The sequence below is a fragment of the Thalassophryne amazonica genome, chromosome 8 (genome assembly GCF_902500255.1).
Source record: "Thalassophryne amazonica chromosome 8, fThaAma1.1, whole genome shotgun sequence".
NCBI lineage: Eukaryota > Metazoa > Chordata > Actinopteri > Batrachoidiformes > Batrachoididae > Thalassophryne > Thalassophryne amazonica.
The window spans coordinates 361205-376027 of NC_047110.1; the positions used below are offsets into that span (position 1 = coordinate 361205).

At 42.4% G+C, this 14823-nt stretch overlaps 1 protein-coding gene across 1 annotated transcript in view; it reads left to right on the top strand.

Moving 5' to 3' along the window:
* spire2 (spire-type actin nucleation factor 2) overlaps positions 1–14823 on the top strand; it is a 245752-nt gene that overhangs the window by 132335 nt on the left and 98594 nt on the right. Inside the window, exon 8 of the mRNA XM_034175653.1 lies at positions 4806–4972. Within this exon, the coding sequence (XP_034031544.1) occupies positions 4806–4972 (167 nt within the window). The remainder of the gene's footprint in view (positions 1–4805; positions 4973–14823) is intronic.

The window sequence follows — 14823 nt, forward strand, 5'->3', positions numbered from 1 at the left end:
GCACTGTATCTGTTTCTCAAGAATGTGTGAAGTTTTGACTCACTGGTTGAAATGTTGGTTTCTCAGAATGCAAAAGATGGACAATCACATCCCCCCTTTTTCTGGGTCAGGTTCAAAACTTCTCAGTCACCACTCATATATTGGACTACCTGTCCTTATCTTTGTCTTGGACTTGGGGACACACGGTGTTCCACTGTATGGTCAATAAACATTCCCTCTTCAGCGTCTTCCACATCTTCCTTGCGGCGATAAGATGCACTGACAGATAAAGTCCATAGTCAAGCAGCTTAGCAACTTGATGTGAACATTCTGGGTAAAAGTGCCATTTTTTTCCCAGCTGATACTCATTGCTTGAGCTTTCCATTTTTGATGGGCACCACTTCCTTCAGATGCATTCTGGTGGCCACCGTGGATCTTCAAGATTTCCGCCATTTAAGAACCTCTGTCTACTAATATCTTAGTTTCTAGGTCACATAGGATGACAGTCTTGGTGTCTAAATGCACATCTTCAGGATCAAGGAACACACCTGTACTATTTAGGATAAAGTCAGGTGGTTATTTTTACAAAATACAATAAAAAGATTAATTACGGTGTAAGACATTCCGATAATTATTCAGCAGGAGATGTGACATCTGATGAGTATGCTGGTCAGCTCTTTGTTCCACACATAATCATACAACTAAAAAACTCCAGAAAGCGTTGATATAGTATGGGACCTGTACATCCAAGGACCATCAAAGAATCCACTAGAGTAAAGTGGGGAAAGGGTGTTCGGAGAAAGGTCGCAGGTAAGAACAAACTGCCAGGAAACTGGGCCGACATTTTGCATGACTTGAACAACAAACAGGAACACTCAGGAAGATGCATGTCAGTGTGGATTGTCCCAAAGACAAGGAAATCATCATCACATCTGGTACCACGGCTCCTCTCTGAGGAACCGATTGACCCATGTCACCATGTGATCACGAGGAAGCAGACATTAGGCTGCTGGTCCACACACAGGATGCCCTCCTGAATGTCCGTAACAAGTGTCTGGTGCACACTGGTGTCATGGACACGGAGTGGTGATCCTCACTGGCAAGTTCCATCACCTGATCATCTTGTGCCCCAGATGTGAGCATTTGGGTTGCAGCTGGTGCAGGCAAGAACTTTACATATCTTCACATCAGTAGTATCTTTGAAGACTTGGGTAGGGACAAATGCCTTGCCTTCCTTAACCTCTATTCCACAGTTTTACAGGATGTGACACAATGCCTGCATTCTTTGGATGGATTTGTTATGAAGATGTGGCTTGTGCCTTACATGGCGCTCCATCCTTACACAGACGTTGAGATTGATGCACAACATGTCCAGCTGCTGGAGTGATTCATTGTTACTCTGTATGATAAAACCAGTGACCTGGAACATGTGGATGAAGCCAGAAAGCAGATGTTTTGCTAGAAGGGGAGAGCCATGGAGACACATCACCCAAACCAGGGTGCACTTTTACAGCATTCGAATGGAGTTGCATATCAAAGTGGAATATGGTCCACCAGTGAGCAGAGTGAACATCACGCGGCCAGTCCAGAAAGCTGAGGCTGAACCCTCAATAAGGACAGCAGTCATGGGTTCCTGCATGGATCATGATAACCGTGGTCCCCACAGTCTGCAGTGAACTAGTCCAAAATAGCTGCAAGAGTCAAGAAGGGCATAGTGCTAGGTGCTCATGCAGAAAGGTCTGATGGAAGTGTTCTGTAGTTATCACTGAGAAGTAAGATGAGCATAAAGGGTGTGTGCACCCCGCCCCCGACACATGTATAGTTGTATTCCCTTGAAAATGAAGATCCAAGATGGCCGCCATAATGGGGTGATTCCACAAAATGCTGTTCTTTCCCATTTCATCCTGAATAGCGAATTGGGGCACGTTTTGTACCATCATCCTAACTTCTTGATCCATCATTGTCAGTCTTCAACAAACTTGGTATACATAGTAGTTAGGGCCATCCATCTGCAAAAGTTTTGAAATTGGGGTGAAATTTTCGAGCTGTTCAAAAATTTCATCCCAATTTGCAAAATTGTCACGAGTGTGTGGTAACTTCCTGGTGTTCGTAAGTAGGGGTGCGCCAATACACATTTTTTCACTTCCAATCTGATCCCGATACCCACATTTGGATATCTGCAGATACCAATACTATTCCGATACCAGAGTTCTGTTAAGTATTATTATTATTATTATTATTATTATTATTATTATCATTATTGTTGATTTTATATGAGGATATTTTGTATCCCCAGTTATGCAGCTTCATGATGAAGCGGTATAGAGGAGGGTTTTTTTTTTTAAAAAGAAGACCTGAACGTTTTAGCTACAATTAGATACAATAAGATACATCTAAGATGCAAGCCTAGATTTGATGTTTTGGTGAATGAATGAAGTACTTTTACTTATTTTTTAGGGGTTTCTTGGAATTTTGGAAAAACGCTTCTTCCTCAAAACAGTACATGTACTTGTACTCAATTTTTGGGGTGCCCCTATGAAAACAAAATAAATTAATCAAATCTTGATTGATGAGAAATGGCAGGTCTTGGAGGCAAAAAAGTTGACTTTATATTGACATGGGAAATGTGTTTAATTGTCAAACTGTTACGTAGAGCAAAAAATAAAAATTACAAATATGTACATAGTTAATATTCTACAGTAAATAAATGTGTAAACAGGAGATGTGGGATTGAAATAAGAGTAAACAATTTTGCTTTCTGTGTAAAAATATATAGAATGTGTTACATTATACACAGATAAAGTGACACAGCAGTTTAATCTCCTGTTTTGGGTTTATGGTGGTTTATGTGTCTCTCTCTGTTTCTCAACTCACTTTCAGTGAAGCTTTATTGACATGCGAAACATGTTGTCTCTCTCTGTCTCGCTCAAGACAGAGCTTCCTCTCAGTAGAACAGGTTTACAACACTGCACATTGCTGTCTTGCTTCCTGGTTGGAAAAGTTTTATCTACAAACCAGTCGGTGTTCTGAAACGTCCCCACAAGTGCTGTGAGATGCTCTGCTGGCTGCAGGAATCCCCCCTCCATCAGCCAACAGAGCAGCTCACAGCACTTATGGGGACGTTTCAGAACACACAGACGTGGCTCATGGATCGAACGTTTCCGCATGTTGTATCAGGAATTTCTGATCCGTGAATTACGTTGGTATAGGAACCCGATCCCGATATTGGATCAGATCGGCCACATCCCTGTTTGTAAGCTTCAGTCATGTTGAGACATCTTTAAATGGTGTATTCCTAGTGAGGACAGCTTGACACTTGTTTGATGGTGTTCCATCAGTGTCAAAGTTTGAACGGTTCTGGAGGACGGCTCAGCTTCTTATTTTCGTTTTCAGGTGGGTTGCCAGGTCTGCACTTTATAAGCCAGTTAGTATTAAGCTCTTTCATCCTGTTGTTGCACTTTTTTTGGATCATGGGCGATTGTAATATAACTGTGTGCTGTGGAACACAGGTGTAATATATTCAGAGGAAGAGGTGCTTGTCAAAAATGGAAACCCAACGGATAGTATGTGGGGAAAATTTGACGCTTTTGTCCGGAACATCCACATTAATTTAAAACCTAGTCTTAAGCTGCCTGTATAAGCGAAATGCGCAACGGATCTGCGCATGTGTGGGTCAAACGGGGGCAAAAATCCCAACTACCACACTCACACTGCTCCCACTGAATTTCGTATACAGTAGCATTAGTGGACTGTAAAAGTTAAGACTTTTACAGGGATTGTTTCAAAGGCTTTAAGCCTTAAGCGACACATACAGTAATGACAGGGGCGTATTGTGCTGTTTTCAAATGCTTGAACAGAATTTATAGGCTTGAAAGTTGGCTGAAAACACACAATTGCAAAGCTCCGCTGAGTCCACACAAAGACAAAGAAGAAGAAATGTGGTCATAAACCTCTATTCATTCTACACAATTTTGCCACAGAAAAGAAAGATCCAGACGGACGTAAAAGACGGACTAAAATTGTAACTTTCTTGCCCACATTTATTTTGTCAATATCCTGAAACCATGCTGCTGTTTTTGTGCATCGGCTTATGACTGTAATGTCGCACCATGAATGATGTGGTGCGTAATATTTTAATATTGACATGTTCTATAAACAAACTGCATGCATGCACATATCATTGTATGTCTGTCAACTTATCAAAACAAACCTGACACCAAAGAGGTTATATGTGAGACTCACCGTCATTGTCGTCATTATGAAGCCGGCGGAGTCGCGATTTCTCATCCCTGCTTAGCAAATATTCTGCAATATCCACAGTTTCAGACTCTGGACTTCGTCTAACCATCCGTCAGTTGCCTTCAAGGGGTCAGAAATTTGTTTGTCTCCAGCTATCAACAAGTACTGGTCATTTTCGATAGCGGCGCTCTCTTTGGCACTAACGGTATTTTCTGTAATGATGCAGCACACGCAAGCGCAGCCAGCTCTTCTTTCTGTTTCCGTCCACTGCTGTACGTAGTCCTAGTTGTAACAGGCAATCCGCGGAGCTTACAAAAACGTTTTAAATCGTCAACTTTCCAGCGGTTGAAATGATCCAAATCACAGCACTCCTCGCTGCTTTCTGCCGCCATAGCTTGTGGGTTGGTAGTCAAAAAATTTAACCTACCCATAATGCACCACGCGGCCTGAGATGTGCACTTCGCTTATACCACTTGGTATTTATCTCATGCAAAAATGTGCAACACTGTGTGTGTGTGTGTGTGTGTGTGTATGTGTGTGTGTGTGTGCGTGCGTGCGTGCGTGCGTGTGTGTGTCTCCTCTCTCAGCGTTCGGCTCTCTTCCCTGTCTGGCTCACTCGTGTTCCTGTAGCGTCAAATCCACCTCCTGCATCGACCTGTCCACCTCTGAGGCTGGGCCCCGCCCCCCATCCCGCCCCCGTGTCCTGCTCAAGGCCCCGACTCTGGCTGAGATGGAGGAAATGAACATATCTGAGGTGAGGCGGGAGAGCCGTGTCACAGCAGCTCTTTTCTTTTGTTGACGACTTTCAAGCAGGCCAGTTAATTCACTCCTGGTCAGCAACAAAACATCAGCACCTCAAAAGTGGCAGAGATTTTGTCAGAGATGACACAGGAAGTGTAGCAGGCAGGCTGCAGGCAGGACGGGTCGGAGCTCTGCGGCTCTTTAATGTGTGCAGCAACATGTGGTGCACTGCTGTTGTTCCAGGTGTGATTTTTATTTGGAGCCGGTTGTTTGGTCGGCAGCATCAAGAACCAGAACAAACTACTCAAGAAGGCCGGTTCTGTGCTACACGCTGACTTGGAGCCCCTCAGGCATGACAGATTTTCAACCTTTGACAAAATTCTAACTTTTGTCCTCCCAAAACGTAATTACCTCTGCCAACAAATTTGGATGGAGGTGATAAAAATTGGAAAAATCTCTGTCCTTTAACATTGAACAAATTTTCAAAACTTCATAACAAAAGATTAATATAAAACCTTTCATTGACTGACAAAGTTTGATCCAGATCTGATCCAGATTACACATTTTATGGCCATTTAAATTTAGGGTTGAAAACCCCATTTAATGTATATTTTACATGACATCTTAATCAAACTCACTATCACTTGACATATCAGCAAGAGTGAAGGGGAAAGTTTACAAAACAGTAGTCAGACCAGCTATGTTGTATGGTTTAGAGACAGTGACACTAACAAAAAGACAGGAGGCAGAACTGGAGGTGGCAGAGCTGAAGATGTTGAAATTCTCTTTGGGAGTGACAAGAATGGACAAGATTAGTAACGAACATATCAGAGGGACAGCTCAGGTGGGACAGTTTGGAGACAAAGTCAGAGAGGCGAGATTGAGATGGTTTGGACATGTGCAGAGGAGGGACCCAGGGTATATAGGGAGAAGGATGCTGAGGATGGAGCCACCAGGCAGGAGGAGAAGAGGGAGACCAAAGAGGAGGTTCATGGATGTGCTGAGAGACGACATGCAGGTGGTTGGTGAGACAGAGGAAGATACAGAGGACAGGGTGAGATGGAAACGATTGATCTGCTGTGGCGCCCCCTAACGGGAACAGCCGAAAGACAAAGAAGAAGAAGAAGACTATCACTTGACAAAGCTTGAATTTGTGGAAAGTTGTGGAATTTGAATTTAATGTTGAAAAGTGCATTTGGTGTATATTTTGCATTATATCTCAATCAAAAGTGCCTCAGTCACTCCCACTTTTCTGTTCTGGATTCACTGTCACCACTAAAACTGGGTGGAGGTTCCAGTTTTATGCCTGTCTGTCTTCCAGTTATCAGTCAGAACAGTGGCAGTTTTTGATACGGGCCATGCGGGCCGTTGCCCTGGGTGCCATTTATGGGGGGGGGGGGGGGGGGGGCAGCACCGTGGGGACAAGCACTTGAAAAAAAATATCACCTCCACCGCAAAATGGTTTTCTTGTCACTGTGTGTAGAATTGGCAAATTGGCACCCCCTGTAGGTAGCTGCAGGCGCCCCTGCTTGCTGGAGATGGTGAAAGAAAGAGGAGGGGCGCACCGCGCGCGGAGGACAGTTCACCTCTGGGTTTCTCTAATGGGAGGGGGGGGGGTCTTTGTGGGCTAAAGTCAGTTCCACCTTGACTTTCTTCCAAATAACACACATCTCATTCACAAAATTATAAATACAGACTTATAATTCCTACACGTTTTTCTGAATTGTGTCACATGTCCCACTGCACACGGAGAGGATCCAGTTTTATCCCGAGCTGGACGCAGCCGAATTCTCTCCATGTGTGGCAGGAAAGTGTGGACAGGCGCCGTCCACTCAGGACGCAGCACAGAACCAGAAAAAAGGCAAAACACCACATGATCAAATTAATCAAATTAACCACATGATCAAATTAAAAACCTCTCAAACCTAAAACTTCAGCAGATTAGTTAATGTTAATTGTTTACACATTTAGTCTAATATGTCCAAACATCAAGCTAAATATTTAGCAAAATGTTGAAAGAAATATATGCACCTTAATAAAAGTGCTCATTTTCCTTCCTGAAAGTCAGATTAATAAAGTGTCTAATGTAACAGCGCGTTTATTCAAACTTGTTTTTCATGGATGTTTTGTTTTGGAGTGATATTGTAGCCTGCAGGCTTTTGATTGGAATTTCAGGGGTACTTCAAAAATATCAATAATATAAAAATAAAAAATGGCTGTTTGTGCAAAATTTTGTCTGTTTTTTAAGGGGGGGGGGGGGTGTCGCCTGGAGAGTAACTCAGTGTAGAGCCGCCACTGAGTCAGAAACCAAGTGCCAAAAAGCAACGACAAATCATGCAGAGCAGGGATAACCAGTGTTCGTGAAAATTATCTTTAAAAGAATTCAGAAACGGAAAAAGCTGCGAAAGTCAAAAAAAAGACACTTTAACAGGACTTTGAACTAGAATTTTTTTTTCTAGGATAAAAATATGTGGAATTAGAAATGAGTGTTGGCGGAGCTCTAGTTTTTGAGATCACCACAGATCTGTGTTTGTGTTGGTGGGGGCGGGGGGGGGGGGGGGGGGGTGAGATCAGACATTGCTGTAAACCGCCATAAAACAGTGGCTACGAAGCCTCGTGGTAATTACACAATGAGTCTTCAGTTATTAGGGTTTGAAAATGTACAAGCTGTTTATTTGCAGTGACGACACTGCACACCTGTGTGGGGCGTGACGTCACTCATCTCAGCTTCAGTTTTTTAAAATGCCAACAGTAGAGTTGGCCCCTGGTGCCAAAGACCAAAGGCATCAAAAGTGTGGCATTAAAAGTGGTCAGACCCAAAGAGGAAATCTACAGGCGCTGTAAGTCCTGTTGAGTGGTTCCTCCTGCAGGCTGCCCCTCAGGCCAGAACGAGTTTCATCAGTAACACCCATGAAATGATGCAAAATGACACCATTAATCTTCAGTTATATTTGCAGCTCTGGTGCTGTTCAGATCACACACGCTTCACTTCCGCCTGCGGCGCTGCACCTTCGTACACACATGTTCAGTACTTTTCTTCTAAAGTCCTTTTCAGATGAAGACATGAGTCATGAAAATATTGTATTGAATCAGCGCACATTTGCGCTCCACAGTCCTTTAAGTCTTAACGACCTTTAATTAAATTTACCTTAAATTACTTGCAAGAAAAATGCCATTAAAGACCTTCACTAATGGAGACTCTGCGCTATGAAACGTCTTAAAACATGACTGGAACTCTTCCAGAATCCCATTTTCATTAAAAAAAACAAAACAAAAATGCTTAATTGGCAGTAAACAATTTTCTCTAAAACCACAGACAAAAAAGGCGTTTTAGAGATTGGCCTACAATTATAAAAGACTGTATGATCGAGCCTGGGTTTCTTAATCAAAGGCTGAACCACAGCATGGTTAAATTTTTCCAGAACCGCCCCAGAAGACAAACTACGATTTATAATTACAGGCACCACAGCTGCCCGATACACAACAAAATTACTTTAGAGAGGAGAGACAGGATCATAAAAGAACCAGATTTGATGTGCCCTACTACATCCTTTACAAATGATTCAAAGTGAATAAAAACGGCAGGACAAGAAACCATAGCCAAAGGGTCAGAACCAATAGAAGCCCTAATATTATCAACTTTCTCCATTAAAAAAAAAAAAACGGGCAAAATTATTAACAGGCATAATAACATACGTTCTGTCCAATGTCTAATACAGAGGCAGTGATCTTGAACAACACACGTGGGTTATGACTATGTGAGGAAATAATATTTGCAAAATATTCCCTTCCTGCCTCCTTAACCGTGATCTGATAACAGTGCCAACAGTTTTCCGAGATTTAAAAAAAATGTCCTGAAATCTGTCCTTTTTCCATGACATTTCCTCCCGGGATCACGAGTTCTGTCGTTTAACCACGTCTCAGAATTAGCCACGGATCGCTGAGTCTTGAATGGAGCCACTGAATCCAGAATGGTTTGACATGATGAATACAACCAAGAAACGAGCTCTTCTATATCTGAAACAGAAGCTTCAAAATAAGTGCATAGCTGTTGGAAGGCAGCAGAAAACTGAGCAGCAGCAGAGGAGTTCATAACCCGATAACACCGAGCACGGGCACAAGAGTGCAGCCTGGAGCAAATCAACAGAAAATAGCACAGGAAAGTGATCCGAGAATCCAAACTCACAAATTTCCAGATCAGTTACTGACAGACCGCAGGAAAAGACCAGATCCAGCCTGTGGCCTCAATCATGTGTGGACCAATTACAGACTGAACCAGATTAAAAGAATCAGCAAGACTGAGGCAACACACACACACACACACTCATCTTCAACCACTTAGTCCAATTAAGGGTCTTGGGGGGCTGGAGCCTATCCCAGCAGTCATAGAGAGCAAGGCGGGGTACAGTCAGGACAGGACGCCAGTCTGTCGCATGAGGCAACATACATGGATATTAAAATCTCCAATAATTAAAACACAATCGTAATTAGGCATGGTCTAACATGAAAAGTCATCATTAAAATTCTTATTAAACTTGGGAGGTCAATAAACAAGAGCACAGACAACAGGATTAGTCCGACCCATCTCGAATGAGGTACATTCAGAACTGGAAAAGGAAGACTGTGACAAACAGGGCCACTGTGCCTCCACCTCTCCCAGAATTTCGAGCAGAATTAAAATAGCAACAATCCACTGGTGAAAGCTCAACAAGAGCACCGGATTAAGTCTTCTTGAATATGATGCCACAAGCTTGGTGCACCTATCTTTGGGCAGTTTGGCCCATTCGTCTTTGCAGCAAATTCATTTTTCCCCTCAAAATTCTAATCACAACACCCCATAATGACAACATGAAAAGTTTTTTGCTTTAATTGTTGCAGATTTATTCAAAATGAAAAATAAATAATAATAATAATAATAATAAAAACTAATAAATCACATGTACATAAGTATTCACAGCCTTTGCTCAATACTTTGTTGATGCACTTTTGGCAGCAATTCCAGCTTCAATTTTTCTTGAATATGATGCCACAAGCTTGGTGCACCTATCTTTGAGCAGTTTGGTCCATTCCTCTTTGCAGCACCTCTCAAGCTCCATCAGGTTGGATGGGGAGCGTCGGTGCACAGACATTTTCAGATTTTCAGTCAGATTCAGGTCTGAGCTCTGGCTGGGCCACTCAAGGACATTCACAGAGTTGTCCTGAAGACACTCCTTTGATATCTTGGTGGTTGGCTCTCACTGCGGTATTGTATCACTTCCTGTTCCGGAGCACAGCGGTGTTTTTCTGTATCTGTTAGCTGTTTAATCTGCGCAGTTAGATTGATCTAGTTATCTAGATTACGATTTGTTTCCCAGTGTAATCTTTACGTGCCTTAACTAAAGCACTCATTCTGCTGAATCACCTCTAAATTATTTACACATTATTCACTTTGCGTGTTTTTAGGAATCCGCTAGCTTAGCGTAGCTACTAGCTCTTAGCCGATTTAGCATGGCGGCTTCTCCTGTCTCTCCCGCACTTTTCTGCTCTGGGTGTGAAATGTTTAGTTATTCCTCGGCCTCCTTTAGCAGTAATGGTACTTGTAATAAGTGTAGCTTATTCGTAGCTTTGGAGGCCAGGCTGGGCGAATTGGAGACTCGGCTCCGCACCGTGGAAAATTCTACAGCTAGCCAGGCCCCTGTAGTCGGTGCGGACCAAGGTAGCTTAGCCGCCGTTAGTTTCCCTCTGGCAGATCCCGAGCAGCCGGGAAAGCAGGCTGACTGGGTGACTGTGAGGAGGAAGCGTAGCCCTAAACAGAAGCCCCGTGTACACCGCCAACCCGTTCACATTTCTAACCGTTTTTCCCCACTCGACGACACACCCGCCGAGGACCAAACTCTGGTTATTGGCGACTCTGTTTTGAGAAATGTGAAGTTAGCGACACCAGCAACCATAGTCAATTGTCTTCCGGGGGCCAGAGCAGGCGACATTGAAGGAAATTTGAAACTGCTGGTTAAGGCTAAGCGTAAATTTGGTAAGATTGTAATTCACGTCGGCAGTAATGACACCCGGTTACGCCAATCGGAGGTCACTAAAATTAACATTAAATCGGTGTGTAACTTTGCAAAAACAATGTCGGACTCTGTAGTTTTCTCTGGGCCCCTCCCCAATCAGACCGGGAGTGACATGTTTAGCCGCATGTTCTCCTTGAATTGCTGGCTGTCTGAGTGGTGTCCAAAAAATGAGGTGGGCTTCATAGATAATTGGCAAAGCTTCTGGGGAAAACCTGGTCTTGTTAGGAGAGACGGCATCCATCCCACTTTGGATGGAGCAGCTCTCATTTCTAGAAATCTGGCTAATTTTCTTAAATCCTCCAAACCGTGACTATCCAGGGTTGGGACCAGGAAGCAGAGTTGTAGTCTTATACACCTCTCTGCAGCTTCTCTCCCCCTGCCATCCCCTCATTACCCCATCCCCGCAGAGACGGTGCCTGCTCCCAAACCACCAATAACCAGCAAAAATCTATTTAAGCATAAAAATTCAAAAAGAAAAAATAATATAGCACCTTCAACTGCACCACAGACTAAAACAGTTAAATGTGGTCTATTAAACATTAGGTCTCTCTCTTCTAAGTCCCTGTTGGTAAATGATATAATAATTGATCAACATATTGATTTATTCTGCCTAACAGAAACCTGGTTACAGCAGGATGAATATGTTAGTTTAAATGAGTCAACACCCCCGAGTCACACTAACTGTCAGAATGCTCGTAGCACGGGCCGAGGAGGAGGATTAGCAGCAATCTTCCATTCCAGCTTATTAATTAATCAAAAACCCAGACAGAGCTTTAATTCATTTGAAAGCTTGTCTCTTAGTCTTGTCCATCCAAATTGGAAGTCCCAAAAACCAGTTTTATTTGTTATTATCTATCGTCCACCTGGTCATTACTGTGAGTTTCTCTGTGAATTTTCAGACCTTTTGTCTGACTTAGTGCTTAGCTCAGATAAGATAATTATAGTGGGCGATTTTAACATCCACACAGATGCTGAGAATGACAGCCTCAACACTGCATTTAATCTATTATTAGACTCTATCGGCTTTGCTCAAAAAGTAAATGAGTCCACCCACCACTTTAATCATATCTTAGATCTTGTTCTGACTTATGGTATGGAAATAGAACACTTAACAGTATTCCCTGAAAACTCCCTTCTGTCTGATCATTTTTTAATAACATTTACATTTACTCTGATGGACTACCCAGCAGTAGGGAATAAGTTTCATTACACTAGAAGTCTTTCAGAAAGCGCTGTAACTAGGTTTAAGGATATGATTCCTTCTTTATGTTCTCTAATGCCATATAACAACACAGTGCAGAGTAGCTACCTAAACTCTGTAAGGGAGATAGAGTATCTCGTCAATAGTTTTACATCCTCATTGAAGACAACTTTGAATGCTGTAGCTCCTCTGAAAAAGAGAGCTTTAAATCAGAAGTGTCTGACTCCATGGTATAACTCTCAAACTCGTAGCTTAAAGCAGATAACCCGTAAGTTGGAGAGGAAATGGCGTCTCACTAATTTAGAAGATCTTCACTTAGCCTGGAAAAAGAGTCTGTTGCTCTATAAAAAAGCCCTCCGTAAAGCTAGGACATCTTTCTACTCATCACTAATTGAAGAAAATAAGAACAACCCCAGGTTTCTTTTCAGCACTGTAGCCAGGCTGACAAAGAGTCAGAGCTCTATTGAGCTGAGTATTCCATTAACTTTAACTAGTAATGACTTCATGACTTTCTTTGCTAACAAAATTTTAACTATTAGAGAAAAAATTACTCATAACCATCCCAAAGACGTATCGTTATCTTTGGCTGCTTTCAGTGATGCCGGTATTTGGTTAGACTCTTTCTCTCCGATTGTTCTGTCTGAGTTATTTTCATTAGTTACTTCATCCAAACCATCAACATGTTTATTAGACCCCATTCCTACCAGGCTGCTCAAGGAAGCCCTACCATTATTTAATGCTTCGATCTTAAATATGATCAATCTATCTTTGTTAGTTGGCTATGTACCACAGGCTTTTAAGGTGGCAGTAATTAAACCATTACTTAAAAAGCCATCACTTGACCCAGCTATCTTAGCTAATTATAGGCCAATCTCCAACCTTCCTTTTCTCTCAAAAATTCTTGAAAGGGTAGTTGTAAAACAGCTAACTGATCATCTGCAGAGGAATGGTCTATTTGAAGAGTTTCAGTCAGGTTTTAGAATTCATCATAGTACAGAAACAGCATTAGTGAAGTTTACAAATGATCTTCTTATGGCCTCGGACAGTGGACTCATCTCTGTGCTTGTTCTGTTAGACCTCAGTGCTGCTTTTGATACTGTTGACCATAAAATTTTATTACAGAGATTAGAGCATGCCATAGGTATTAAAGGCACTGCGCTGTGGTGGTTTGAATCATATTTGTCTAATAGATTACAATTTGTTCATGTAAATGGGGAATCTTCTTCACAGACTAAAGTTAATTATGGAGTTCCACAAGGTTCTGTGCTAGGACCAATTTTATTCACTTTATATATGCTTCCCTTAGGCAGTATTATTAGACGGTATTGCTTAAATTTTCATTGTTACGCAGATGATACCCAGCTTTATCTATCCATGAAGCCAGAGGACACACACCAATTAGCTAAACTGCAGGATTGTCTTACAGACATAAAGACATGGATGACCTCTAATTTCCTGCTTTTAAACTCAGATAAAACTGAAGTTATTGTACTTGGCCCCACAAATCTTAGAAACATGGTGTCTAACCAGATCCTTACTCTGGATGGCATTACCCTGACCTCTAGTAATACTGTGAGAAATCTTGGAGTCATTTTTGATCAGGATATGTCATTCAAAGCGCATATTAAACAAATATGTAGGACTGCTTTTTTGCATTTACGCAATATCTCTAAAATCAGAACGGTCTTGTCTCAGAGTGATGCTGAAAAACTAATTCATGCATTTATTTCCTCTAGGCTGGACTATTGTAATTCATTATTATCAGGTTGTCCTAAAAGTTCCCTAAAAAGCCTTCAGTTAATTCAAAATGCTGCAGCTAGAGTGCTGACGGGGACTAGAAGGAGAGAGCATATCTCACCCATATTGGCCTCTCTTCATTGGCTTCCTGTTAATTCTAGAATAGAATTTAAAATTCTTCTTCTTACTTATAAGGTTTTGAATAATCAGGTCCCATCTTATCTTAGGGACCTCGTAGTACCATATCACCCCAATAGAGCGCTTCGCTCTCAGACTGCAGGCTTACTTGTAGTTCCTAGGGTTTGTAAGAGTAGAATGGGAGGCAGAGCCTTCAGCTTTCAGGCTCCTCTCCTGTGGAACCAGCTCCCAATTCAGATCAGGGAGACAGACACCATGGATCAGGTGACCCTGAACCATCCCTAAGTTATGCTGCTATAGACGTAGACTGCTGGGGGGTTCCCATGATGCACTGAGTGTTTCTTTCTCTTTTTGCTCTGTATGCACCACTCTGCATTTAATCATTAGTGATTGATCTCTGCTCCCCTCCACAGCATGTCTTTTTCCTGGTTCTCTCCCTCAGCCCCAACCAGTCCCAGCAGAAGACTGCCCCTCCCTGAGCCTGGTTCTGCTGGAGGTTTCTTCCTGTTAAAAGGGAGTTTTTCCTTCCCACTGTCGCCAAGTGCTTGCTCACAGGGGGTCGTTTTGACCGTTGGGGTTTTTCTGTAATTATTGTATGGCTTTGCCTTACAATATAAAGCGCCTTGGGGCAACTGTTTGTTGTGATTTGGCGCTATATAAATAAAATTGATTTGATTTGATTTGAAGGCCGGCTTCTCCATGCGGGTCGGCCCGCTGTCGCGGTTCGATCGATAACCC